At 44.3% G+C, this 25,434-nt stretch overlaps 4 protein-coding genes across 8 annotated transcripts in view; 3 read left to right on the top strand and 1 right to left on the bottom strand.

Moving 5' to 3' along the window:
• The window catches only part of Bbs12 (Bardet-Biedl syndrome 12), a 90,044-nt gene extending 89,737 nt beyond the window's left edge, over positions 1-307 (top strand). Inside the window, exon 5 of the transcript XR_009056293.1 lies at positions 294-307. The gene's annotated coding sequence lies outside the window, so the exon portion shown is untranslated. The remainder of the gene's footprint in view (positions 1-293) is intronic.
• Positions 1-784, top strand: part of Fgf2 (fibroblast growth factor 2) — a 51,573-nt gene extending 50,789 nt beyond the window's left edge. The window contains exon 3 of the mRNA XM_057757287.1: positions 294-784. Coding sequence (XP_057613270.1) covers positions 294-479 — 186 coding nt within the window. The 3' untranslated portion in view covers positions 480-784. The remainder of the gene's footprint in view (positions 1-293) is intronic.
• Nudt6 (nudix hydrolase 6) lies at positions 651-17,125 on the bottom strand. 3 transcript variants are annotated; one of them, XM_057757283.1, is made up of 5 exons: positions 16,884-17,125; positions 12,977-13,180; positions 7,642-7,697; positions 5,301-5,355; positions 651-1,191 (listed from the first exon to the last, which is right to left on the bottom strand). In XM_057757283.1, the coding sequence occupies exons 1-5, from the start codon at positions 17,110-17,112 to the stop codon at positions 794-796; spliced, it is 942 nt and encodes a 313-aa protein (XP_057613266.1). In that variant the 5' UTR covers positions 17,113-17,125; the 3' UTR covers positions 651-793. The 3 variants fall into 3 exon arrangements, with proteins under 3 accessions (XP_057613266.1, XP_057613268.1, XP_057613267.1); XM_057757285.1 differs by lacking the exon at positions 16,884-17,125 and adding an exon at positions 16,279-16,844; XM_057757284.1 differs by lacking the exons at positions 5,301-5,355; positions 7,642-7,697.
• Positions 17,126-17,746: 621 nt separating this feature from the next.
• Positions 17,747-25,434, top strand: part of Afg2a (AFG2 AAA ATPase homolog A) — a 180,966-nt gene continuing 173,278 nt past the window's right edge. The window contains exons 1-3 of one of the 3 annotated variants that reach the window (XM_057757278.1): positions 17,747-18,035; positions 21,906-22,027; positions 23,719-23,876. In XM_057757278.1, the coding sequence (XP_057613261.1) occupies positions 17,876-18,035; positions 21,906-22,027; positions 23,719-23,876 (440 nt within the window). In that variant the 5' untranslated portion in view covers positions 17,747-17,875. The remainder of the gene's footprint in view (positions 18,036-21,905; positions 22,028-23,718; positions 23,877-25,434) is intronic. The other 2 variants (XM_057757277.1, XM_057757276.1) reach the window with 2 other exon arrangements.

The following is a 25,434-nucleotide window of genomic DNA, read 5'->3' as shown; positions in this document are numbered from 1 at the left end:
TTCTCAGTCAGCACGTGGCTCTCCTGGGGTGGTTCTAGGTACAGCATGGTGCCCTCTTGGGTGGTTCTTGTACATCATGGTGCCCTCCTGCGGGTCCCTGAGTAGGTGTGAAGTTCTGAGTCTGGGGCAGTCTGGTCCTTTCCCTCCATGTGGGCTGCTCCTACCCCGCTGTCTGATCCTAGGGCTGGCGTGGTCCCTGGCTACTACTGTCCAGGAGGTGCCGTCCTTCTGCCTCGCCACATCTTCACCTATAGCCTTGCTCATTTGGTTATCTTGCTGTCCTTCTTTTTCAGAAGTGCGTTACAGAAGAGTGTTTCTTTTTTGAACGACTGGAATCTAATAACTACAATACTTACCGATCAAGGAAATACTCCGGTTGGTATGTGGCACTGAAACGAACTGGGCAGTATAAACTGGGATCCAAAACGGGACCTGGGCAGAAGGCCATACTGTTTCTTCCGATGTCTGCTAAGAGCTGATTCACTTTAGAAACCCTCAATGAGAGAAACGAATGTACGCAACTAAGTTTGGACGCCTGGATAAAGACTCATTATGTAACAGTAAGACACTTAACCGTTACCTCAGTAAAGAAAAGCAACAATTTTTGGAAAAAGTTTAGAATTCTCCCTTTTATAGCTTTGGTTGTGACCCAGTGATGATTAGAGCCACAATATTTTTCATTTATTTTCTTTATTAGAAAAGAGGATTTGTAAACTATGTGCATTTACAAATCATGTATGTGAGAAAGCCGGTGCCAGGTATTAGCTGCAGACCGTGTCCACCTTTGGTTCACTCACTCTGTCCCCGTTGTGGCTGTGTAACTCTCTGGCAGTTCCCTGTGATAGAGTTTGTAGAACAGGCCTGTGTACACTGCGGGGAGTTCCTCCATGCTGAGGTCAATTTTGTCAAACCCTTCCCTGTGTCCATACAGCAATAGCCTAGCTACCCTGCTGGTGATGGGGGTTGTGTTTTTAGTCCTGGTCAGGTTTTCTAGATCCATCCATTCACACTTCAAGCATTCCTGCCGGCAGAAGTTGATAGTGAAGGAACACGGCTGCAGGCGGCAGATCAGGTACAAGTCTGACTTCCCGAAGGCTCCAGGGTGCCTGTGCTGCTGCCGGATGCTCAGCAGAGACCTGAATTCTGACTTCACCCCAGTCTCTTCAAACACCTCTCGGACTGCTGTGTCACCTACGTGAAAGAGAGGAACAAACAGAGATTTTGTTCCTAGAGATGCTGTCAAAGGTTTTCAATGAAAATCTGGAAGGTTAAAAGCAAAATTTTGTCTTCGAACTGCTTTCTTGACGTTGTGAGATGCACTTTGTATTTAAGATGCTTCTGAGACACTGAGGGTCTCCTTGGGGGCTCTGCATGTGTCACCACATCATCTTAACCTCTTCCTGCTCTGTTTCCCAGAGACAAGAAGACACTTGCAAACACAGCTGCAGTTAACCTTCTGCTAAATCCTTCAGGAATCTGTAGTGCTGAGTGTACCTGAGTGAGCTGTGAATTGACTCTGACTTGTTTGTGATCTAAGCCCACTGCCCCACAGGGCAAGGCCCTTCACCATGGTTATGCCCCCTCCTAGCCACCGGTGGAGCCTACCCTGATTTGGAAACTGCTTTCTCTTGAGATCAGATTCCAGAGAACTTGGGATTCAACCCTTCAACACCAAAATGCAATAGCTGTTTATTTCAAACATTTTCATAAGGCTAGAAATGCACATAATTTTATAATACAACAAGGGTTTTCACATTTCATAAATATTTTTAATTAAATACAAATTTCCATGGCAGGACTTTTATTGCCATTAACATAGGTTTATGTCCAGTTGATCAAGACACCCAGGAAGACTGCCTGAATGAACTTCACTAATTCTGACGCTCTATAGCTCCCTGCCCTAGTAGCTTTTCTGGTCCTCTTTAGAATTATTATAGATTGTTTAACACCTTCTAATGCCTCGCTGGATGTTTGCCAAATAGCACATAAGTTTGTCTTGCCAGTAAATCGACTAATAATGTCGATGCAATGAAGAGCTATCAAAAGCACATAGTTCCTGTGCACACAAACCACAGACTGTCTTCCCTGCCCCCGGGCACATACCCGCACCTAAGACATGCTCTTGTTTCTAAGAAACAGTCCTAGAAAGGCTCACAGGAATAACTTTAAAGCACAAGACATCTATCTACTATTCTTTAATTACACTGACTTCCCTGTGACTGAGATTTGTTCATAGGTTAAGCATGGATAGAAATTACATTTCATAACTGAAAGCACCAAGACAAGGCACACAGCTCACCATGTAGATATCTGCTTTGGCGTGTGTGTGATGCTGGGTTCAGTTCCTGGTACCACATAATGGGGAGGGAACCATGGCATCAAAGAACATTCTAGGCTCACAAAGTCTCTGGTAAGAAAATAGTTTTCATCTAGCATACAGTACATTATTAAATTTATTATTAAAATTGTGGCACTAGTCTTAAATGTTTATATAGTGGCTTCTAACTCCTGTTTAAATATATATAGTCTTTAATATGCATATATACATACATATATGTATGTATGTATTCTTTAAATGCTCTGAAAATAACCTTGGGATCCCGCTCAGTTCTTAGCACCACTAATCTAACCAGCTGCCTTAAATGATAGAAACAGGACAGGGTAAACGGGAGAGTGAGTGTCCTGCTTAGCAGTCACTATAGTGCATGGTGGCGACAGGATAGACACTGCTTGAGTAGACCAAATAGTTTAACTTGAATCAGTGCATCACCAACTAGCTGAAACCAGAAAATGCAGGCCAGTACTTTTGTTTCTGAGATGTGGGACATCCTCCCCTTACACTTCAAAATGGAAGCCTCCCCCTCAGTTCCAACGTGAATTTAAATTTATCATGATAAACTGTTGTTTCTTTCCAATTACTTTAACAGACTTTAAACTCAGCTGAAATAACAGTTACTGTGTGTGAAGAATCTAGAAGCTCATTTTTGCTGCTGAAGAAGTACATGCTTGACTGTCAGGCTGGACTGCTAAATGGTAGGACAGTGCAGAGATTCCAGTTTCTCCTGTTTTGTAGGATGTAATGATAGGTGTCTTGAGATGGCGTAAGTGATGGGAAACCTTCAGCATGTGGGTTTCTTTGAGCTCCCTCGGGCCCTGCTGAACATCTCTGGTTCGCTGAAGCAGAATTTGGTTTTAACCCATGGTAATATCATATTTTAGGAAAGCATTTTGTTCCTTTGAACTGTACAAGACACCTTTAAACTCTGTACTTAAAGACTTCTATTTGTTTCGCATTTTCCCAATTCAATTTCTTAAAAAACTCTTGGCATATCAGTGTTTTGCTTACCTACCATTATCAGAGAATGAAAGATTCCAAACAAATGTGTTCCCAAATTAACTAGCATTTATTTACTGGTATTTAACTGGCTAATTACCAAACAGTAAATATCGAACTGTTCAGGATGGCAGCATTCCCAAAGTGCAGTTCATGCTTTCCTAAACAGAGGTGTCAAGAATCTATAATCTCCAGGTGTTCTAAACAGTCTGACTTCTTCACTAGAGTACTTGTGCTTTGTCCTGGAGATCACTAGAAACAGGCTGGAGAAGAGAGTTCCGAGGCTACGGTGAATACCAACTTCCGCTTTAGCTTTAGTTCAGATAAGTTATTTTGTTAGCCACAGATACTTGAAAAAACTAGTAGGACATTTAAAATGGTTTAAGCTTAAAGGTAAGATTCTGGAATTATACTTAAACCTGAATTTACACATACTTAACTTGAAAATGTGTTTTTTCATTTACATCTAAGTCTGTCTAAAATTCTTAGGATCTACTGGAGTTCAAAGGAAAATAAACCCACCTCAATTCATTTGAAAAGGCATGTCCCAGGAAGGAAAGGCACATGGGGGTGCAGAGGGCTTCCCCTCTGTGCAGGGTGAGAAAGCTAGACTTGAGTTACCTTGTTCACACACACTCACATACCACATAGGTAATGGGAGAAAATGAAGAAGGTGGCCTTATAGAAAAATGGCCTTGGCTCTTAGTATTTGGCACTCCTACAAAATACAGTTGTTGTTTTTTTTTTATTTTTTTTATTTTTTATTTTCGAGACAGGGTTTCTCCGTAGCTTTTTTTGGTTCCTGTCCTGGAACTAGCTCTTGTAGACCAGGCTGGCCTCAAACTCACAGAGATCCGCCTGCCTCTGCCTCCCGAGTGCTGGGATTAAAAGCGTGCGCCACCCACCGCCCGGCTACAGTTATTTTTTTGAAGACTGGTCTAAGTAGCACAGGGTGGCCTGAAACACCATCCTCCTGCCTCAGCCTACTTAGTAGTAGGCTAAATAGGCATGTGCCATCACGCCAAGGTCCCCAGAGTACACAATGTCAACAGACTGCCCGCCAGAGAACTCAGCAGTCAGTGAGCATCTAAAGCCAAGGTTTGCTTCACATATCTCAATGTCATCAACGTGCTTATGGGTTGTTAGGAGCTGGCCACGTAAATACATACAGGGCATTTGGATCTATGTAATGTGTAAACTCAGACTTCATGGACATACACTCAAATGTAAACATACACAGGAGACTGTTCCATACAGTGCTGGTTAAAAAGAAATGAGGATGTGCATGTTAAAGGAGAGGTCTTTGAGAAATAATATTAATATCTAATGTATTATTTGTTGATCAGGATAATATTGAATTTAATCTAATGGTTTAAGGAATAGCCTAATTCTATACTTTGAAGCTCAGTGACTTAGCTTAGCTTCCATCCTATCTCCCTATAAGCTGATTTGGTGGGAGAGGGGAGATACGTCATTTCCCACTTGAGACTTCCTCATAAGGTATTTTATTATGTTTTAGATTATTCGTAAATAGTTGACAAAATTTGTAAAAGATAATTATATCACTATTTCCTTGTAGCTGGCTTTATTATATTTCAAGCTTATTTTTAAAATTATTATTCACCCATATGTGATCATAATGTTGTCAAGAATTCAAAATTTAATAATTTTAGCCCTATTTGAAAAACCTTTATAGTGGACTTTACTGACAAATGTCTCAAGTAGCTCCTTTCCCTATGGCCACAGAGCACCCTGGACGGGTGTGTTAACGCTCCCCTAGGGCTGAGTTGTGCCAGAAAACGCATGCTCATTGTGCATCAGCACTCAAGAAAAATGCCTAAAAATTTCTGACTTGGTCTGAACCAATTAGAAAATTTAAATTCTTATTCTTAGATATAAAGCAGGAAAGGAGACATATGAATTTTCCAAACATTTTCAACCTTATCAGAAATATATAAATACATACCGATATCTTCTCCAGGCTCTGACAGGCCTCCTGGAAACTTCCACATATTTTTCAACTGCAGTACAAAGTAAATAAATAGCTCGTGACATGGTTCGCTCTCATTCTCTCCTGCCTCTCTCTGCCGGCTTCTACCCTAGTCCACCTGCAGCTGGTCACGGTAGTAAAAACATGTTTATTTTACTCTATTTCCTCCATTTCTTACTGCTGCAGTTTTTCTCGTCTGAGGGTGATGGTGACTGATGAAATCTTTTACTCTTACTCTTCAGGAAGCAGAAGTGGTGTTGTTCAGCTAATGTGATAACGTTGTATTACCGAACCTTTGGAGGAAATATCGATTGATTTGTGTACTTTACAGAACTTGGCTGCTAGTTGAATATGAACAATAGGATCTTACAGATGCTGCTATAAGTAGAGTACAGAATAAATGTAACCACCAAGGTTTGCTACTCTATAGAGTTTTACATGCATTTACTGTATCTGTTTCTGTTCAGAGATTACTCAAGACTTCTGCGTGTTAACAGTTTTATGTAAAATGTTATTGCTTTTTATGAGTAGTGTGAATAAAATTACTTTGGTTTCTTGACTATCATTTCTTTGTATTTTCTCATTCATCATTTCTAATTTTTGGGGCGGTGGGAGTATGCTAAGGAGGTAAACCTGATCTCTAGAAGAAATAAGGATAGAGTGAAATAATTATGAGCTGGCACCAGACAGTTTACTCAAGGCTGACATGATTTGTCTCCTTGTAGAATTCTGCTGTATGTGTTCATCATACTATAAATCTCAAGAATGAGAAGTGACCTCATAAACCAGCAGATCTCATACTCTTCATTCGTAAAACCTTTGTGGACCTTCCACTGTGCGCTGTGCCCTCTGGCTTCCTGGAGTGTGCTTCTGAGAGCATGCATCACCTCTCAGCTACGTGGACTTGGAGGCCTGTGGCAGGGTTCCTGCTTTCCAAACACCGTTGTTTACTCGGTACAGGATCCAGGCTTTCCATCCTTCTGTGTCCAGCTCAGGCCTGACATGAACTCATAAAGCTCAGAGGCAGCCCTGGCTCCGACATGGTTCCCAGCATCACAGAAGTAGAAAAGGCATTCTCCTTCACTTTGACATCAATACCAAGCGTGAAAACGCTTCTTTTTTAAATTATTTAACTTTATCTTACGTGCATTGGTGTGAAGGTGTCAGAGCCCCTGGAAGTGGAGTTACAGACAGTTGTGAGCTGCCATGTGGGTGCTGGGAATTAAACTTGGGTCCTCTGGAAGAGCAGCCAGTGCTCTTAACCACTGAGCCGTCTCTCCAGCCCATGAAAACATTTCTAATTGTGGTTTTTCTCTTAATCTTTGATGCCTCTAGTAGCCTGGACTCCTCCTTTGTCCTTTATGTACTGTTGCCGGTCTCTCAGGAGAAATCCCACCGCCAGCATTCCTGACCACAGTGATGGTTCTGCATGGCATCCGGTGTGGCCAGCCACTGGTGAACTCTGCCTTCACACATTCAATTCTAATTTCTCAGTTTATTTCTCTAGCCTTTAAATTTAAAAACTTAATTTTTATTTATGGGTACGAGTTCTCTCTCTCTCTCTCTCTCTCTCTCTCTCTCTCTCTGTGTGTGTGTGTGTGTGTGTGCACGTGTGCCACATGGATGAGGGCACCAGAAGAGGTCAAATTCCCACAAGCCAGAGTAGAGGTGACTGTGAGCCTCCTGACATGGGTGCTGTGAGCCAAACTCTAGATTGAGTAGCAAGTGCTTTTAACTGCTGAACCATTTCTCTAGCGCCTAGCCTCTTATTTCTTTTCTTTTTTCTTTTTTCTCCCCTCATCTCCTCTCCCCTCCTCTCTCTTCTCCTCTCCTCCCTCTCCCATGCGCCTTCTCTCTATTTCGTAACCCAGTAAGAAACTCCAGCAGTCTGAGTTTGAAATGTCACATCCGCTGAAGCATCTCTGGAGGCTCTCAGGGCCAAGAATCCGTTCTGCAACTGTCGGGAGACTGACCTGCGGGGCTGTCAGGATGGCATGTCCTCAGTCTCTGTCCTGGCCATACTGGGAGCAGAGCTCCTGGTAATGCTCAGGATGCCCCTCAGTAATGAGTCTTCCCAGCAAACACCATCAGCTGTGATGCTCTACAGCCACGAGGAAGCACGACACTGAGGATCTCACTGGCACTTTCAGGCCTCTATCTCAACTCGATTTAAATATCTAAGTGTTCCATAATTGCTCAGAAATAACTATGAAAGTATCTCTCGGTATTCCTTTAGCCAGCTCAACATTTCTGCTACATGATCTTTTTCCCTAGGGAGAGTATCTAGAAAGTAATCTACAAGGCAGGAACAACTTACTTTATTTCGATCTTGTACAACCAGCACTTTTCTGGTGCTATCATCAAACACAGCACCTTTGTGGGGAAAAGATAATTGCAGAACATTAATTCCATTCGCCTTCAGCTCCTCCCATAGTCACCTGTGGTCATTAGAATCCCACCCATATTTGAAGGTCCAGATACCTCAACCAAGAAGACTGTGAAGCACTTCTCCACTAAGGAGAACATCGCTCAGCTGACCAGTTTTCTTTCTTTTTCTCTTGTTTCCTTTCTTCCTTTTTGTTTTCTTTCCTTCCTTCCCTCAACAATTTAGAACTCCCAGGGTAGTTACAGCCTATGTTAAACTTGTACTAGAATCATCTGCATAACTTTTACTACACATTGTCTATGTCTCATGGCACAGATGAACATCTTTTTCATACTTTAATCATTTTCTTTAGTGTTCAGTTATGAGACACCATCTATTGAGTGTTTAGAACTTTGTCTCACAGATCTAGAAGCCAAGAAGTCCAGGATCATAATGCCGATACACGTAGCGTCTCAGAAGGGCTGCTCCTCAGATAGAGCCCCCCATAGGGGGAAGGGGCTCTAATGCCTTGCTGAAGCTCTGCCCATTGGACATAGCCATCTGTGCAGGCCTCACCTATTCATGCAGCACCTGGGGACGGGGTCTCTAACCCGACACAAGCATTCATCCCTCAGGACTCAAAGCACTGAAGACACACTTCACTTCTTGTTCTAATTCTTAACTCCTGAAGCACAGTGCGGGCCTCTGCTTCCCGAGAGAGATCCCGACGATCTTGATATCCAGTTCCGTTTCCTTACTGTGTGTGCATATACTTTATAGCACACTCATACATGGAAAGCTTTGTTCTCTATGTGCTTCAAGTTCCAATCTAGCACTTTCATTCCCCCATTCATCATACACACTGCTCAGAACACTGTGGACTTTGCTAGATGTTAGGACCCAAACCAAACATTTCTTTTTAGTATTTAAATATTTTTTTCCCTTTTTATTTGTATGGGTGTTTTGCCTGCATATGTGTCTGTACCATGTGCATGTGGTACCTAAGGAGGCCAGTGAGGGTGGTGGATACTCTGGGATTGGAGTTACAGAGTATTGTGAGTTACTCTGTAGGTGGCAGGAATTGAACTCAGATCCTCTGGAGGAGCACGAAGTGCTTTTGACTGCTGAGCCATCTCTCCAGCCCCTGTTTTTAGTATCCTTTGTCTGAACAATCCCGGGTCAAAACCATAAATAACACTTTAATGATTTGTAGTAGATTCCTTGACATGGGCTAAGTTAACCATATCCATATGTGAGGGCAATTTCTATATACTTACCCATTCTTTCAACATTCATTGAGTCTTTTTATGTAACAGAAAGAAGTCCTTTGTGTATTAACTGAGCTCCTATTATGCAGGAGGCATTTTACCAGGTGCTGGGAATACAGTGGTAAACATGGCAACACCTCCTGAGACCTCATATCCCGCTGTGCGTATGGAGGGGAGACAAACTGAAGGTAAGCTACACAGAATGTCAGAGAGGCCACACTTGTGAAGAGCAAGCTTGTTTGTAACTGAGGGCTGGAGAGATGCTCAGAGGTTAAGAACCTATACCATCCTTGCAGAGGCCCCGAGTTCAGTTCCCAGCACTCATTTCAGATGCCTTACAACTACTTGTAACTCCAGTTCCTGGGATCTGATGTCTTTCCCTGGTCTATATGGGTATCTGCTCACACATGGCAGACACGAACACACACATGCTATAAGTAAAATTTACTTTAAATATTCAGCATTACAAAGTACCTGAAATGAAACACTGCACTTGGTACTTGGAGGCAGGAAAGGACACCAGTAATTGTAATTAACTCCAGTGAGGGAGGGGTCAAAGACGCCGGTCACATTGGACTTTCCAAGGGTTATAATGCCAAGAAACCTATTTTTAGACAGGAAGATTTTGTGATTCCCTATCATCTCTTTTCTTTAATGTGTTCACTAACATCATAAATATAAAGAGAAAAGATATTAAGCACAATTGGAGCGACCCCTGCTGGCCACAGGACAAAGCATAAAGCAACACAAGATTGGGATTAAACAGAAGTTCCTATCTAGCACATTAGATAGACATGATGTGGTTCCTGTGCAGTAGCTCAGGCATATGTCATATGATCACGCGAGTGTCCTAAGAAGTGACCGAGTTCACACAGCCATCTGTGGGAGAGCTGGGCTTAATAGTCATTCTTCATTTCAAGTGGGCACTCTCATGGACAGCATTGCTCCATGAGACACAGCAACTGTTCCATACTTAACGATGTCATCATCCATCCATCCATACATACATACATCCATCCACCCATCTACCCACCTACCCACCCACTCATCCATCTATCCATCCATCCATCCATCCATCCATCCATCCATCCATCCATCATCCTTACACCCACCCACCTGTCCATCTATCCATCTACCCACCCACCCACCTATTCATCCACTCACCCACCCACCCACCCACCCACCCACCCATCCCATCCCATCCACTCATCTGTCATCATCTATCTATCCATCCATCCATCCATCCATCCATCATCCTTATACCTACCCACCTGTCCATCCATCCATCCATCCATCCATCCATCCATCCATCCATCCAACCATTATCCTTACACCCACCCATCCATCTATCCATCACCCATGGTATACTGGGTGCCTACTTTGTACTTGGCTCTATTCTCTTGAGAAAACAATGGTGAACAAGACACAAAATGTCTGGCTTCAGGAAGTTTGCATATTGTTGAGAGTAAGTAGATTCATAACTTTGGGTTGCACTGGATGCTATAAAAAGAAACAGATCTGGATAAAGTGTCATAGACTGGTGGAATAGGCATGGAGGAGGTCCCTATCTTAGATAGGAAGTTTGGGAGCTTTCCTGAAGTCAGCAAAATGCTTCCAATGCAAGCATGGGAAGCTGGGTCCAATCCTTAGCTTCCACATAAAAAGCCAGGCACAGTGCATCTGCAGATCCAGTGCTAGAAGGTGGAAGATCCTCTTGGCTTGCTACCTCAACAGCCTAGCCAAATCAGTTGCTCTTGGTTATAAACCACAAGGCAGATGGCACCCAAGATGGCCCACACACACACAAATGATGGCTTTGCATGACTTCCAATGAAGCATCAGCCTATCACCAAATGCAGGAGAAGAAGGCTACAGATACATTCCCATCAGCTCACTTACAACATTTTAGATATGCAAACCAGCCTAAGACCACATACAGACTACATGCAAAACCCAAATTACTAAGGTAGCCATTAACCTGCATTGTTCTTTCATTTATTTAAGAATTCCTTTCTATTTTAGTTTTTTTTCCCCCGCTGGAAACCTAAGAATTCCCTTAATCGTGGTCACAAAGAATGGTCCTGAGAGCTGCAGCAACAGCAGCCGGCACAGAGAAATTAGCAGGAGTCAGAATCTTGGGGATGGAGGTAGCTGCTCATTTGGCAAGCCCTGTAGGAGATTTTAATGCCCTCGGCAATGAGACTTTCCTGTTCCAAAGCCAATGGGGAGTTCAAGGCTCTACACTAGTTATATTGTTCTCTCAGACCACTACCATTCGGCACAAAAACAGCGTTAGGAAGTAACAGTCAAACAACTGCCTGGCCTCACGTTCAACCTAGAAGTTATCCTGCATGACTTTACACATTTAGTGCATATTTAATTCTAGGATGTGTGAAACAGCTATGAGCTTTGTCATAATCAAAATGGGGTTCCTTGTGTCAATCCTAACAAAAGGAAATAAAGCTGGGAGATTAGGCAGACAAATTCTTAATATGAACGCCTGATAATAATGATTACGAAGGACTGCTGGAACCAGAGCTGGCTGAAGCCAGCACACAGAGTACCCCATGAGGACACGCTCAGCCTTTGACTGACGCCACCATTATCCTTATTGTCTGTGTGCAAGGATTATTCCTTTAAGTACCTGCTCTAATAGTCTCAATTTATCTCCCCCCCCCCGCCCCCGGTGTATGAGACTCTGGCCATGATGCTGCAGCACATCTCTACTTGGCTCCTGGAGAGAAGCGCAGGTTAGGAGGGAGCAGCTGCTAAGCCAGCATGGTACATGGGTCAAGTTCCAGTTGGCAGCTGTCTTGACTGTGCCTACCTACAGAGAGGCCCATAAAGTGATACCATGGCCAAGACACCATGCATATGTGAGAGGACAGACCTAACCCCTGCTCTCTTTCTCTGGTACTATCCTAGGTAGGGAAAATCTGGCTTCTTGGTGTCACCCTACTGCCCACCTTCCAGTCAGAGCATGGGAAAGGTAGGTCATATCCACTAGGAAGACAGAGCACCCTGGCTGAAAGAATAGCTCATGTACTCCAAACATATAATGCAAGAAAGACCTGGAAGATTGTGCTTCTGGGTTTAAAGATTTGCAAAGCAGGGTTCAGGCACTGTTAAACAAAACATTCATACACAAAAATAAATCTAAGGGCTGAAGAGAAGGGTCAATTGTAAGATTACTGTTGTTCTTGCAAAGGACCTGAGGTCAGTTCCCAGAACCCACATGGGGGCTTACAACCGCCAGTAACTCTAGTTCCATTTTATCTGACACCCTCTTCTGTCCTCTGCCAGCTTCAGACATGCATGCGGTGTGCTTACATGCATACTGCAAAACACTAATACACATTAAAATAACTGGCTGGGTGTGGTGGCACATGCCTTCAGTCCCAACACCCTGGAAACACAGGCAGGTGGATGCTGTGAGATGGAGGCTAGCCTGACATACATAGTGAGTGTCAAGCCAGCCAGGGTAACACAGATCTTGTCTCAAAAATGTTTAATTGAAAAAGAGGCCAAGGACTGGAGAGATGGCTCAGAGGTTAGGAACACTCCCTGCTCTTCCAGAGGACCCGAGTTCAATTCTCTCAATTTTATCTTTTAAAACTTATTCTTGCCTCCTTGAATATGCTCCAAATTTACTATGGCATGTGTATTCTATTGCAATACATTTGGATCACAAAAAAGTTACTTTCTGGAGAATATCATTGTTTGTTCGGGGTGACATGTGCTTTATTTCCTTATCCCAGTTCAGAGCGGCCCCTGAGAAGTGGCGTTGAGTCATCTGTGTGGATGCTCAGTGTGGCCTTTGGGAAGCCCGCTCCTCCCCTGTTCTCTGTGCCACCCTGTGATTCACAGGACAGCCAGCCTTTGCTGTTTTAAAAGCACGATGCCACAGTCACACAGTGCTCACTGAACCAGCATCCACGGGCAAACTTGCGGCTCAGCTGCCAGAAGACATGGCCAGCCTGTGAAAAGGTATCTCTGGTAGGCATGGCTCTGAAACTGACCTGCAACTCCTATTTGGTGTGTAGCGTATCCTGGCAGTCTGCTGGGTCCTTCTCCCAGCCAGAGGGTCAGTGTGGAGGAATCGGATTCTGCGTGGTGGAAGTGGAAGCCCAGGGAAGCGGCAGGGGCGATGAAATGGCTTTGCAGGATGGGGACGTGCAGCCATGCAGCTACCCTTCCTTCAGATCGCCACTGTTGGATGGCAGCTAAAAGAGAGAGAGGGAGATAACAGTCTGTAAATCTTTTCTGGGACGTGAGCAGTCACGTCTCTCTGCATTGCTACAGCCCAGTTAAGTGATTCTTCCTCGCCCATCACCATGCTGGTGTTTATAACCATACCTCCTTAAGGGCAGGTCAGCACACAGCAGGTGTTCAGTCAGCACAGAGTGGACTTCAAGTAAATATGGGCTTAATGCTTCCTTAGTTTCTTCTTTCCGTGTTGGTCCTGCATGCGCTACAGGGCACACCACCACCGAGCCACATCCCCAGTCCATTCTGTTTCTTTTAATGCCCTTAATTTTATCATTCTTAATGATAATGGTTTTTTTTTTAACACTTCCTGTGAGAGTTCTGATGTTATTTTTGGTTTACAAACTGCAAGGTAGTTAAAAATAGAAGTTAAAAAAAAGTCAGAATTCTCTATGACTAGCCTGAAGAAGCTTTAACTTTTTTTCTTGTGATTTTTGACTTTCAGATAATGTCTACAGCCTATATTATGCCCTTTATAATACGTTACATAGTAAGCAGTTTATCAGTATAATTCCTACAGTGAAAGTGGATCTCTCAACAGCAGCAGCTTCCCTCATGTATCCTACATGCTACCCAGCTAACTTTTACTCTAAACATTTATATTATTTTAAACTCTCCTTATAATAAACACCATTCTGAGAGAAGAATAAGCATGGGTTGAAACTGGACTCTCTGAGCATGGCGGACAATGAAGGCTGATGACAAGCCAAGGACAATGGCATTAGGTTTCGATCCTAATACATGAACTGGCTTTGTGGGTGCTTAGCCTGTTTAGATGCTCACCTTCCTGGACATAGATAGAAGACCTTTGTCTTCCCGCAGGGCAGAGAATTTGGACTGCTCTCCAGTATCGAGAGGGAGGGGGAATGGTGTGGGGGGAGGAGAAGAGGAGTGGGGATAGGGGGAGGGGTTTGGGGGGAGGGGGCAATATTTGGGAGGAGGGGAGGGAAATGGGAAACGGGGAGCAGGTGGAAATTTTAAAATAAAAAAAAATAAAAAAATAAAAAAAAATAAACACCATTCTGAATATAGATAGGTTTTCTATCTTAGAAATCTTTAAATTTTTTTATTTTCCTGTGGGATTAAGCCAGGAGTGGCGGCGGGGAGGGGCTCACTTTCTTGAGCCTTGGATTTCTCACATGCTTAAGGTCACCTAAGAACTCAGACCTTGAAAGACAGGTGACTTGTGGGCGGGGAAATGCCACCTCACAGCTGAGACCTCAGCAAAGCCTCTCAATCCCTGCTCACTCCCCTACCCTTCAACCCACTCTCTCTACCTTGGTTCCCAGGTACATGATTATCCATTTCCTGGTCACCTGCCTTTCTCTTCTGCTAAGGACTATGGGCTCACCATCTATGGAGGTCAATTTTCCTAGCACAGTGACAAGTTGTTGGTCCTTAAGAGACTTCTTCATTTGATCCAGCATGAACTGTAGCTACAGAATCAGATTCAGATTCTTCTAACTGAATCATTTTTAGTTGAGGTATACTGACAAAGAGCACGGTGCATTTGAAGAATTCTGACCTCTGCGGACACCACAGTCAACGCCTCCATTGAGAACATTTCTACCACACATTGCCCCCACCCCCACCCCCGTGCTCCTTCCCAGGCAATCCTCCAACCAAAAGAAAAGGCTGCCTTCTAAAGCTGTGGTGTTTGATTTTCCCTTTAAACTTTACCTTGGACCATCTGTGTTACCAATGCTTCAACTAAAACACGAGGCTGGCCAGTTCTGGCCGCGCTTAAGTCTTAACTTTTCCTCTCCACTTGTTACCTTGAACCATCTCAAAACTGAACCCAGTGCCCACAGAGCTTTGTCCAGAGGCCTGTTCATGCTCATTCCTCACAGCAGAATTGGAAATCTCAGACAGCACTCTGTCAAGAATGCTGTTCTTCCTTTCTGTCCCCCTCTAAAAAGCATGGTCCCTCCCTGCATCTCCACATCTTGTACCTGTCCCTGGCAGTCCAGCTCCTGTATGACCTCTTAACAAGTCTTTCTTAACCACTGCACAGATGCTACTATTACGTGAACTGGAAAACACATGCTGTCTGTGTGACTCCCTAGAATGTATCGCACACCACCTAATCTGCCTGCTAGTTTTCTATTTCTAGTTAAAATGCCATGAACTTGCAATCCTCAAAGTAGAAGCAGGGCTATTTCACCGCCACTGCAAATCGTATGTGATTCCAGTCATGGTAATTACTTCTGTGATCCTGGTGATCTGGAAGCAGAGGTAGGAGGGTCATGCGTGCGTAGGCAGCTTGAGCTACCGATAACATTTGCCTGCCTCAAAACTCCTCTGCCAAGGAATAGTCTATGTAGGGCTATAATATGTAGGGTTTAGCACACTGTAATCCTAACACCTGAGCTGTCCCTAACAAAGCAGCAGTGACAGAATAGTGACCTTCACGTGCAAACATGCTTTAGCAGCCACCACTAACACATTACAATGCTTAGTCTCCTCCAAGACACAGGCATCCTATCAGGTTTTCTTCTCTGATTAGTTCTGCTTTACAAGCACTGCCGGTTAGCTTTGTATGACTCCATCACAACAAACTACAAGTAACTCATAGAGCGGTGTAGAGAAAACACAGACCCAGAGCCAGGGGAAGGCACACTGCCTCCGTGCCTTGGTGCCATGGTCAACTGGGATGAGCGTGTATGCTTCAGGTTATGAAGATGACATCAACTCATATTTGTTAGAGTCTTAAAACGATAATTATAGTGAAATGTTTTATTAAAGAAATGCAAAAAAAAATTGTACTTCATAGCTGAGGGATTTCATTCAGGGTGTCTTTTGATCATTCGTACCCAGTAACTAGGGCTGGCTAGCGCTATTCACTAAGAAGTCTTTCCAGTGGTCATCTGGTTAGTGCCTGGGAAAGCTCGTTGGACAATATGGGACTTAAACCCTGGACACGTTTCCAAATCCAGCCCACTTTCTGGAGTGGCTCTTGGATTAGCACTGGTCACTGGCACTACAAATCCACACATGTAAACATCTCAGCGGATGCGTGGATCCGATTCTCCTACTGGGGCTTCTCAGCACTTACTAGCAGGAGAGATGATGTGAAGCAGACCGGTTTGACGAGGAAGGTGACGCAGCATTAGAGATGCTCACTTGCCGTGCTGCTCACAGGGTTAAGGTTCATCTGTGGTTGCCTGGTTGTGTGTAAGAAACCTTTCCATAGCTGAACTTCCATACTGTGTTTTCAGTTTGAAAAACAGACTGCTCGAATAAACCACACTTATCCCAAAGCTAGGGCTCCTTCACTCAAGCTTTCTTTCAGCTACTTGGGCTCATCATATGTTCCTATTGGAAAAGGCAAATCTCTGCGGGTAGAAACAAGCACTGGTTCTTGACCTGTCAGGTCCTACCTGCCCCGACTGGGAGACGGTTTTGCCTAGCAAAGACTGTGATAGAATCTAAGTGCCAGCAAAACTAAGGCTGCAAGGTAGCAAATCGTGAGCTTTTCAGAATTTACTAAGAGTTAAAAATGTGGGTGCTGAGAACCAGCGGCAATCGCAAGGGTTTAGACCCAGACGTGGCTGAGGGAACTTCCAGGTCACAGCTAGAGGACCGCGGGGTGTCCTTTCAGCTTTCACTTCAGAGCCCGCACGCTCGCCCTGGTTTCCGGGGCCCGAGACCCGCACTTGCCCTGCAAGAGCCTCCGGAAGGCGGCAGCGTCCAGCCCGTGCAGCGCGCGGTGCCGTGCCAGATGCACCGAGACGCCCCCAAATCTGTCCAGCTCGCCTTGCAGCTCGCCTTGCAGCTCGCCCGCGTCCCGCGGGCTGTCCGAGGCTGCGCGCGCCCCTGCTCGGAGCCAGGCTAAGCCGGCACGGAACAGCGGCGACCTCCAGCAGCCGGCTCCCTGGAGCCACCTCATCGCGGCGCCTAGCCTGTCCGACTCGTGACGCACGCTTCCGCCCAGCCTGGCCCGTCTCGCATCGCCCCGCCCAGTCCCGCCTCGCATCGCCCCGCCCACCTCGCATCGTCCCGCCTCACCCCGCCCATCTCACATAGCCCCGCCCACGCCTCCTGGCTCTCCCCGCCGGATCTCACCGTCCGCGGCACGCCCCGCCCCTTCTCGCCCCAGCCTCGTCGTCCGTCACAGCCTCGCCTCTCCTTCCGGCGATCGTCCCGCCCCACCTCGCCGCGAACAATCTCGCGGCGTTTTCCGGCGTTCACTCCGCCCCTCTCGCCGGGAGGAGGGCTGACCGTAAACTCTAGAAAAGTGTCGCCACCGGCTGAGACTGAGCCGGGCTTCTTCGGCGGCAGAGCTCGGCGGATTCGACCGTGGAGTGTCTTCGGTGGCTCCGGACCGGACAGAGGGGAGAAATTTTCGTGGGTTTTTTTTTTTTTTTTTTTTTGGCTTTTACCGATACTTGCTTCGGGTCTCGGCAAAGCGGCAGAGCACCCTCAGTCCGCTTTTCAGGGGTTCATAGCGTCAACGAAGGTTCCCGTTCTACGCCCGTCTTCCTTTACGAGGGCGTCACGAGAGCCCCTCGCTCACCGGCTCAAGCTGCGCTCTACGTGGAGCATTACGGACGAGCGCGCCGAGCCGCTGACCTCTGACCCGGAAGTTTTCTCCCCGAGCCGCGCACGTTGAGCCGGCTTTGGCTCGGGTTTGTTACCGACAGGCTGCGGTCATGTCTTCCAAGAAGAACCGAAAGCGGCAGAAGGAGGGCGCCGAGGGCACCTCGCCTTCGCTGTCTGCTGCTTCGTCTCGCTCGGGGACGCCGGGTCCACTGGCCCGGCCTGACGTGGCGGCGCCGGGGATGCTGGTGGTGACCAACTTCCTCGAGAAAGGTGAGGAAAGCGCGGGCAGCGGCGAGGCTGAGGCGCCCGAGGGCGGTGCGGCGTGTGCAGGTGGGCGTGACCCGGGAGCCCGCGGGCGACGGCGAGCCCGGCCGCTCCGACACTCTTTGCACAATATTCCGAATTTTCCTCTTACTATTCGTCCTTCCTTTGCTTTCTCGGGCAGCGGCACCGGAGAGCGAGTCCCTGGGCCTTGCCGAGCGAGACTAGCAGCCCCGCTGTGGCCGCGCTCGAGATGGCCTCGGCTCCTTGGAGATTTTACTGCCCAGCTAACCCTGCAGAAATGGTTCTTACTCAGCAGGCTGACGCTAAAAAGCCAGATAGCGGTTTTTGGTGGGGAATCCGTGCTGCTTAGCAGACAGCGTCGTGGCTTTAGGAAGGACGACGTTTTCTTCATTGACCACGCAGGTTCTGATATCTAGTTATTGCTGTTGGTGCATTGCACACTAGCGGTGATGGATGAGCGCGGAACGAGGGAGCTGCCCCGTTTTACAGAGTAGAGAAAGCTCACGGGGTTCCATCTGGGTTACATAGCCACCAGGGGCAGGGTCCATGTTTGAGTTCAGATCTCTTTGATTCCAGAGCCGTTGTCTTAGATGAGTTTTGTTGACTTGGGTGAATGAACAGACTTAGATCTGAAAAGTCAAGACTAACTAGGGACATGGTTTTTATGTTCGGTAAGACTTTAAAGACAATCTTAGCGTTAGCATAGTGTTTTTATTCTGACATAGAAATTAGAATACAGCTTGCTCTGTACTGTAGACTCGACCTCTTTTCAGGTAGACCCTCCCCGCTGTCGTGTACATACGTTCATGTTTCTTCTAGTTCAAACCTCTGCGAAAGTTCCACGATTGCTCCCTGCCACCACGCTCTGCACACCTTCTTACTGCCTGCTCATTAAATGGAGTATTCTCTGCCTCCTTGTCAGTCCCACTCTCCTGGTCCTTTTTGACTTGCATGCCATCGTCCCCAGGGAGCTGCCCTGTAATGGTCACAGCTCTTCTGTGTTGGCAAGCTGAGCGCACGGTTTTTAGTACTTGCCTTTGGATGCCGGTCGCCTTTGGCATTGTAGGTCTCTTCCTCCTCAAAGCACTTTGCTGCTTACTTTATTTATCGTTAGACTTTCATAATTTTTCTCCATGTGCCTTGGTGATCATTTTCTTTGCAGGTTTAACCTCTTCCATCTGATTCCGAAATATTGAAGTTCCTTAATTATTAAGTCTGATATCCTCTTTTTTCTCTTAATTTATGGCAAGGATATCCAAAGTTAAGTTTCTCATTTATATCATCTTCAATTTTGATTAATTTTTGTAAAGCATTCTGGTTTTGAGTCTTGATTCAGTGTGTTTTATATCAGAATCTCTCAAGCACTTCCTGTGGGAAAGTTAAAAATGGCCAGTAGGTCACATATTGACAGTTTTGTAAAATAGTGCAATTAGAAAAATAAATTTAAAAACAAAAATAATGATATTTATTGGGTTCACAGACACAAAATTTTATCTGCTTGCAGTAAAAGTTTCTAAGTGATTGGATTTGTACTTACCTTATTATGAACTTGTTAACAAGTAGTTTGTAGATTATATCTTGAATAGTATTGTCCATTACTTATTCCCTGAGTTTTTCAAAGTCCCTGTAGAATCAATTTCCTAAGTCTTCTATTTCCAGTAATACAAACTTTAGTCCTTATCATTCAGAAACTGCTGGGCAGCGGTGGCCACACTCACCTCTAAAACAGCAGTCAGGAGGCAGAGGCAGGTGGATCTCTGAGTCAGCAGAGTGAGTTCCAGGACAGCCAGGGTCACACAGAGAAACCCTGTGTCAAAAAAGCAAAAACAAATGGAAATCTAGGGTTAGACATAACACAGCTTTCTCCCGTCTCTATCTGCTCCATTACTGAGTTGTGTATAACCCAGATATTTCCGGTATTCCTTCTCACAGCATTCCTGCTGCTTCTATTTCAAACCCAGACACCATCATCTTTCACCTGAACTGCCACAATGGCCTTTATTTGATTTCTCTCCTTGAAATTTTGTCCTCTTACTCTTTTTCCTACTTTGTAGTCAGAATGGTGTTTTAAAATGGAAATCCTATAATGACACTGCTGCTCTTCCCCATGGTTTTCCATGGTTATTAGGGTTATGGTTGGAATCTTGATGTAGTGCACTACCCGGCATGGCTTTTGCCTTCCTTAAGCAACTTTCTTTGTTGCTCATCTTTTTTAGTCTCTGAAGAATGGACCATACTCCTGTCTGTCCCCGGCATCTGTGCTTGCTTTTTCCCTTAAGAAAAATAATCTGTTCTTCATAATTGGTTATTTCTTCCTCCTCCTCCATACCTGAATTTTAACACCACTTTCGTTGATTAGCATTCTCTAATTCTTCCTAATTAGGTCAGATCACACAGAATAGGCTAGGTCTCTCAGTCAATTTGAGGTTGTATGGTCTTAGTTTGTAACTATACAGTTACTCAGAACTCATTGGATAGCTAGTCCTACTAGATTACAAACTCCATGAGGCAATGGAGCAAGAGTGGATGGTTGTTTGAAATTGACTTTATGAGCTGGTGAAATGACTGGGTGAAGATCCTGTGGCACAGACATAAGGACCAGATTTCAGATATCAAGCACCCATGTAAAAAGCGGGATGTGGAGGTGGGGAGGATAATTCAGTGGTAAGAGCACTTTGCAAGCACGAGGACCTGAGTTTGAATCCTGAGCACCCATTTAAAAACCCAAGTATGGTTGGGTGTGTCTTGTATTTGGGAGCTAGAAACATGTATCTTGAGAGCTCACTGGCCCAGAGTAGCCAAAAACTATCAAGGTTCTTTCTGATTGAGTAAGGCTCATAACACAGAATTATAATGTAGTGATACATACCTGTGGTGCGTGTGGAGGCTGTCTTGGTTTCCTTCCCATTGTGATGATAAGATACCTGGAAAAGCAGATTAAGGGAGAATGGATTTATTATGGCTCACAATTTAAGGTTACAGTTCATTATCACAGGAAGGCACAGTGGCAGGACCTTGAGAGAACTGTCCACGTTACATCCACAGTTAGAACAGAGAGCAGTAAGGTCTTGTGTGTGTTCATTGCTTCCTTTCGATTGTGAATGTAATGTGATTAGCTGCTTCAAGCTGTGAGTACGAGTTTGATCCTTGGAACCTGCATGGTATAAAGGAAAGAATAGATGCCTTAAAATTATCTTCCAGTACCCTGTGTATGAATGCACCTACATTCATAAAAAGGACTGGTAGAATTCTGTGGTCAGCTTTAGTAGATTTGGATGTTATAAGCAGAGAAGTGTATAATAGTGGTATATTAAGACACAAGGACTTGGCTGAAAGTTTGTACATGAGCTCCATTAGCAGGGAGGTGTGGAGGTTTTTTTGGAAGATTTTGAAATCCTGGATTATGTGGTTCAGAAGGGAAAACAAGCCTCTGGAGCCAGATAGATGTTCCGGTTGTAGCACCTGACTTGGTTCTAAGTGCAGAGACTCTTGGAAGTATAGTTCGTTAGTTTTTGTAGTTGGTGCCATTTGTGACAGTGCTGAGGACAGAACCTGAGGCCTTGGCCATGCGAGAGAAGTGGTCTACTCTGAGTTACTATTCCCCAGTCACAATGTGTCCTTAATGCGCCAAGAGATTTCTTTTCCTCACGTTAAACTTTGTAGGTTATTCTCACACTTTACCAGTAAGCATTTCAAAAAGTTGGATTTTACGTTAGTTTAAAAAAGAGGATTTCTTCAGGATATGATAAACTCAATAGTATGTTTATATGAATATAGGATTTTCATTTATTCTAAAAGTGCCTTAATTTCAGTTATACGAGAGTATCAAATAAATTCTCTTTTCTTTTATCGTAGATGGCAAAGTTCCTAAGACATTCCAGAATTCCCTTGTTCATCTTGGACTTAATACTATGAAGTCTGCAAACATATGTATAGGCCGACCAGTGCTCCTTACCAGTTTGGATGGAAAGCAGGAGGTAAAATTCCATATCCTTTTACTAGAAGCATTGGCAATCGTTCTGGTTTTAACTTTGAATACAGTAAGGAGTCAGTGAACAGAAGTTTTTAATTGTGTATGTGAATCAGGAGTTGATTCTTTCCTTCCATGTCTGTCTCAGGAGTCAGACTCAGGTTGTCAGGCTTGGGGGTAAGTGTCTTTGCCTATTGAACCACTTGCTGACTCTAAAAAAATATACTTTTAAAGACAGCTGTATGGGTGCTGGAGAGATGGCTCAGCAGTTAGAATATGTTCTTCCAAAGAATCTTGAGTTCAGTTCCCAGCACCCACATTGGGCAGCTCACAATTGCTTATGATTCCAGCTCTCGGGGAACCCGATGCCTTTGGCTTTTGTGGACACTAGCCCATGTGCATATACCCTCACATCACACATATGTACATATACATAATTAAAGTAATAAATCTTTAGAAAAATAAGTCTGTCATGTACATAGTAGTCAATCAAATACCGTAGAGAAAGGGCCATTGCTTTTTTGTGTTTTTTACAGGGAGGTAATGTACATGTCCCTTTAAGCTTTGTTTCTCCTAGTCGTTAAGTACATTTCTGTGCAGAAACGTGGTCTTGAGGTAAGAAGAGCATCTGCCCTACATACAAATACTTACTGAGTCTCCCTGGATTTGCCTGTATTTCTCCTTGATGTCATGTGGATGAGGACTTCAAGACCAGAGCTTTCCCCAGATTTTCAGCAGCCTGACTCTGCCTCTTGCCAATTCCTGCCTCTGCCATAACCCCTGTTCCCCGCCCCCTGCTTCTTTCATCCATGGGAGATGTTTGTGTGTTCTTTTATGAGAATGTGCGTGCATGTGTTCCTATGCATGTAGAGACCGCAGATGTTTTTTTGGTTGCCCCACCTCACTTTTTGAGATGGGTCCTGTAATTTGACCTGGAACTCATAGATATGTCTGCTATTTGGCCTGTGTGCTCCAGAGACCCAGTGCCTCCTCAGCACTGAGATTACAAGTGTGAGCCACCACACCTGGCTTTTTCCATGGGTTCTGGAAGTTGAACCCAGGTCCTCATGCTTGCATAGCAAACACTTTACACTCTTCAGCCCCAAGACCCAGGATTAAAGAGACTCTTTTTGTTCGTTTGTTTGTTTGTTTTGTTTTATTTTTGAGATAAGGTTTCTCTGTAGCTTTGGAGCCTGTCCTGGAACTAGCTCTTGTAGGCCAGGCTGGCCTCGAACTCACAGAGATCCACCTGCCTCTGCCTCCCGAGTGCTGGGATTAAAGGCATGCACCACAACCACCCAGCTGAGCCTCTTACACTGTTTGCAATGTGTCATAGAGAGGAAGTACTGGACTGTGTTCATTACAAGTTATCCTGCTTTTAATATTTTTCTCCTTTACTTATTACCATCTATTAATGTTTTTGTCTTTTTTTAAGTCTGCCTTCTATCATCTCACTATGAGCTCCTTTCTGATCTTCAGAGAAGATGTAATAGTCATTAAAAATAATTTGCGAACTTACGTAGGATTTAGTTTTATATTTTTGAATTGCAGTTTATCCCACTACAGGTTGTGTGAGATACTGTTTGGGAATAATGAATGATTTTCTGTGTAGTGGATGTGCTTAACATTCCCTTCCTTATAAATTGATAGTATTATATGTACTGATTTTCTGATATTATTATTTTTTTCTCTGAGTAGGTTTATACAGCCTGGCCGGTTGCAGGATTTCCTGGAGGCAAAGTAGGCCTGAGCGAAATGGCACAGAAGAATGTGGGTGTGAAAGCTGGAGAGACCATTCGAGTCCAGCCTCTTTTGGGAGCTGTGCTCCAGGCTCAGGAAATGGACTTGGCACTGAGGTTTGGTTCTTTTCTTTGGTGACTATCTAGCTCAAAGCTGCCCAAAGGAAATGTAGTGAAGGGGTTTGGAGAGATGGCTCAGTGGTCAAGAGTTCTTGGAAAGACCCAGCTTTGGTTCCTGGCACCTACATGATGGATCACAGCCATCCATTACTCTGGTTCCATTGAATCCAAAGCCCTCTTTTGACCTTGGGGAGCACCAGGTACAAATGTGGTACACAGACATACTTGCTAGCAAAACTTAAAATAAAATAAATAGATCTTTTAAAATGAAAAGAGAAATATAAACATGTTCATTTGGGGTTTTCTAAATAGACGAAGAAATGGATTTATTCACACATACACACTCTGGCTCCTTTTCTAAATCAAATCTTTAAAATCCAACATGTCTGCTATATTTGTAGCTCATTTGTCTGTTTGAAGCAAGTTCTTACCATATAGTCCAGGCTGACCTTGAACTTATGATCCACCTGACTTAGCCAGGAAATAGATACTGGAAAATTTCTCCTTTGTGTTTGTGGTGGAAACCAGGGCTTTGCATATACTCATACTCCCATGTCTAGCCTTGATATCCACATGTTAAATGAGTAGTGATACACTATGATAGCATTGGCCAAATGGGTGGATAAATTTATGTATAAGGGACTCTGATGCCCTGTAGTTAAGTAGTCCTGACATTTTAAGTGAAAAGATTATAACTAAATACTTAGCAGTGTATTTTATCTTAACTTGCAGTTAAATCAAGGCACTTACAGCTTATTGTGACTAGCTAAGAAATTGTTCTTTTCTCTTTGCCACTGAAGAATATTTATTCTAATATGAAAATGTCAACTACTTTATAATTAACAAAGCATAAATTAACTTCTTAATGAGGCATAACCCCCAGAATTTTTTTTTTAATTTTTTTGTTGTTAATTCTTTTGAGAATTGAATACAATATATCTCAGCCGTATTCACCTTCCCTTCACCATCTCTTCATTCCTTACCCACCTAGGTTTATGTTCTTTTTGTAAGCACTAATTTGTGCTGCCCACATGCCCTTGGATATGTAGCCTTCTACTGGAGCAACATTGATTAACTAGGGTCTACATTCTTAGATAAAACTGGCACTTCCTTTCCTAGCAGCTAGCAGCTGCTCTCCCAATAGCTTCAGGTCTAGGGGCAGGGTTTTGTGTCCAGTTCCCTTCTCCCTGCTGGGGTATGGCTTGTTCTTCTACAGGCCGTGTGCATGGTGTCACAGTGATGGTTAGTTCATATAGGCAACTCTCTGCTGTGTCCAGAAGATACTGCTTCTTTGTATCCACTGTCTCTGGCTCTTATGCTCTTTCTGTCTCCTCTTCCACAATGATCTCTGAGTCTTCAGAGGAGAGGATGCCATATATGTGTCCCATTTGATGGCTCAACATTGTGCAGTCTTATATTTTTTGCATCTTTGCTTGTGGTCTCTTTGTTAATTAGCTACAAAAAGAAATGTTTTTAATTTTATTTTTAATGTGTATGAGGTCTTGCTTGTGTGTATGTATGTACATCATATGTGTGCCTGGTGCCTGCCGAGGAC

This window comes from Chionomys nivalis, chromosome 24, assembly GCF_950005125.1.
Source record: "Chionomys nivalis chromosome 24, mChiNiv1.1, whole genome shotgun sequence".
NCBI lineage: Eukaryota > Metazoa > Chordata > Mammalia > Rodentia > Cricetidae > Chionomys > Chionomys nivalis.
This window is presented reverse-complemented; position numbering and strand designations above follow the sequence as displayed.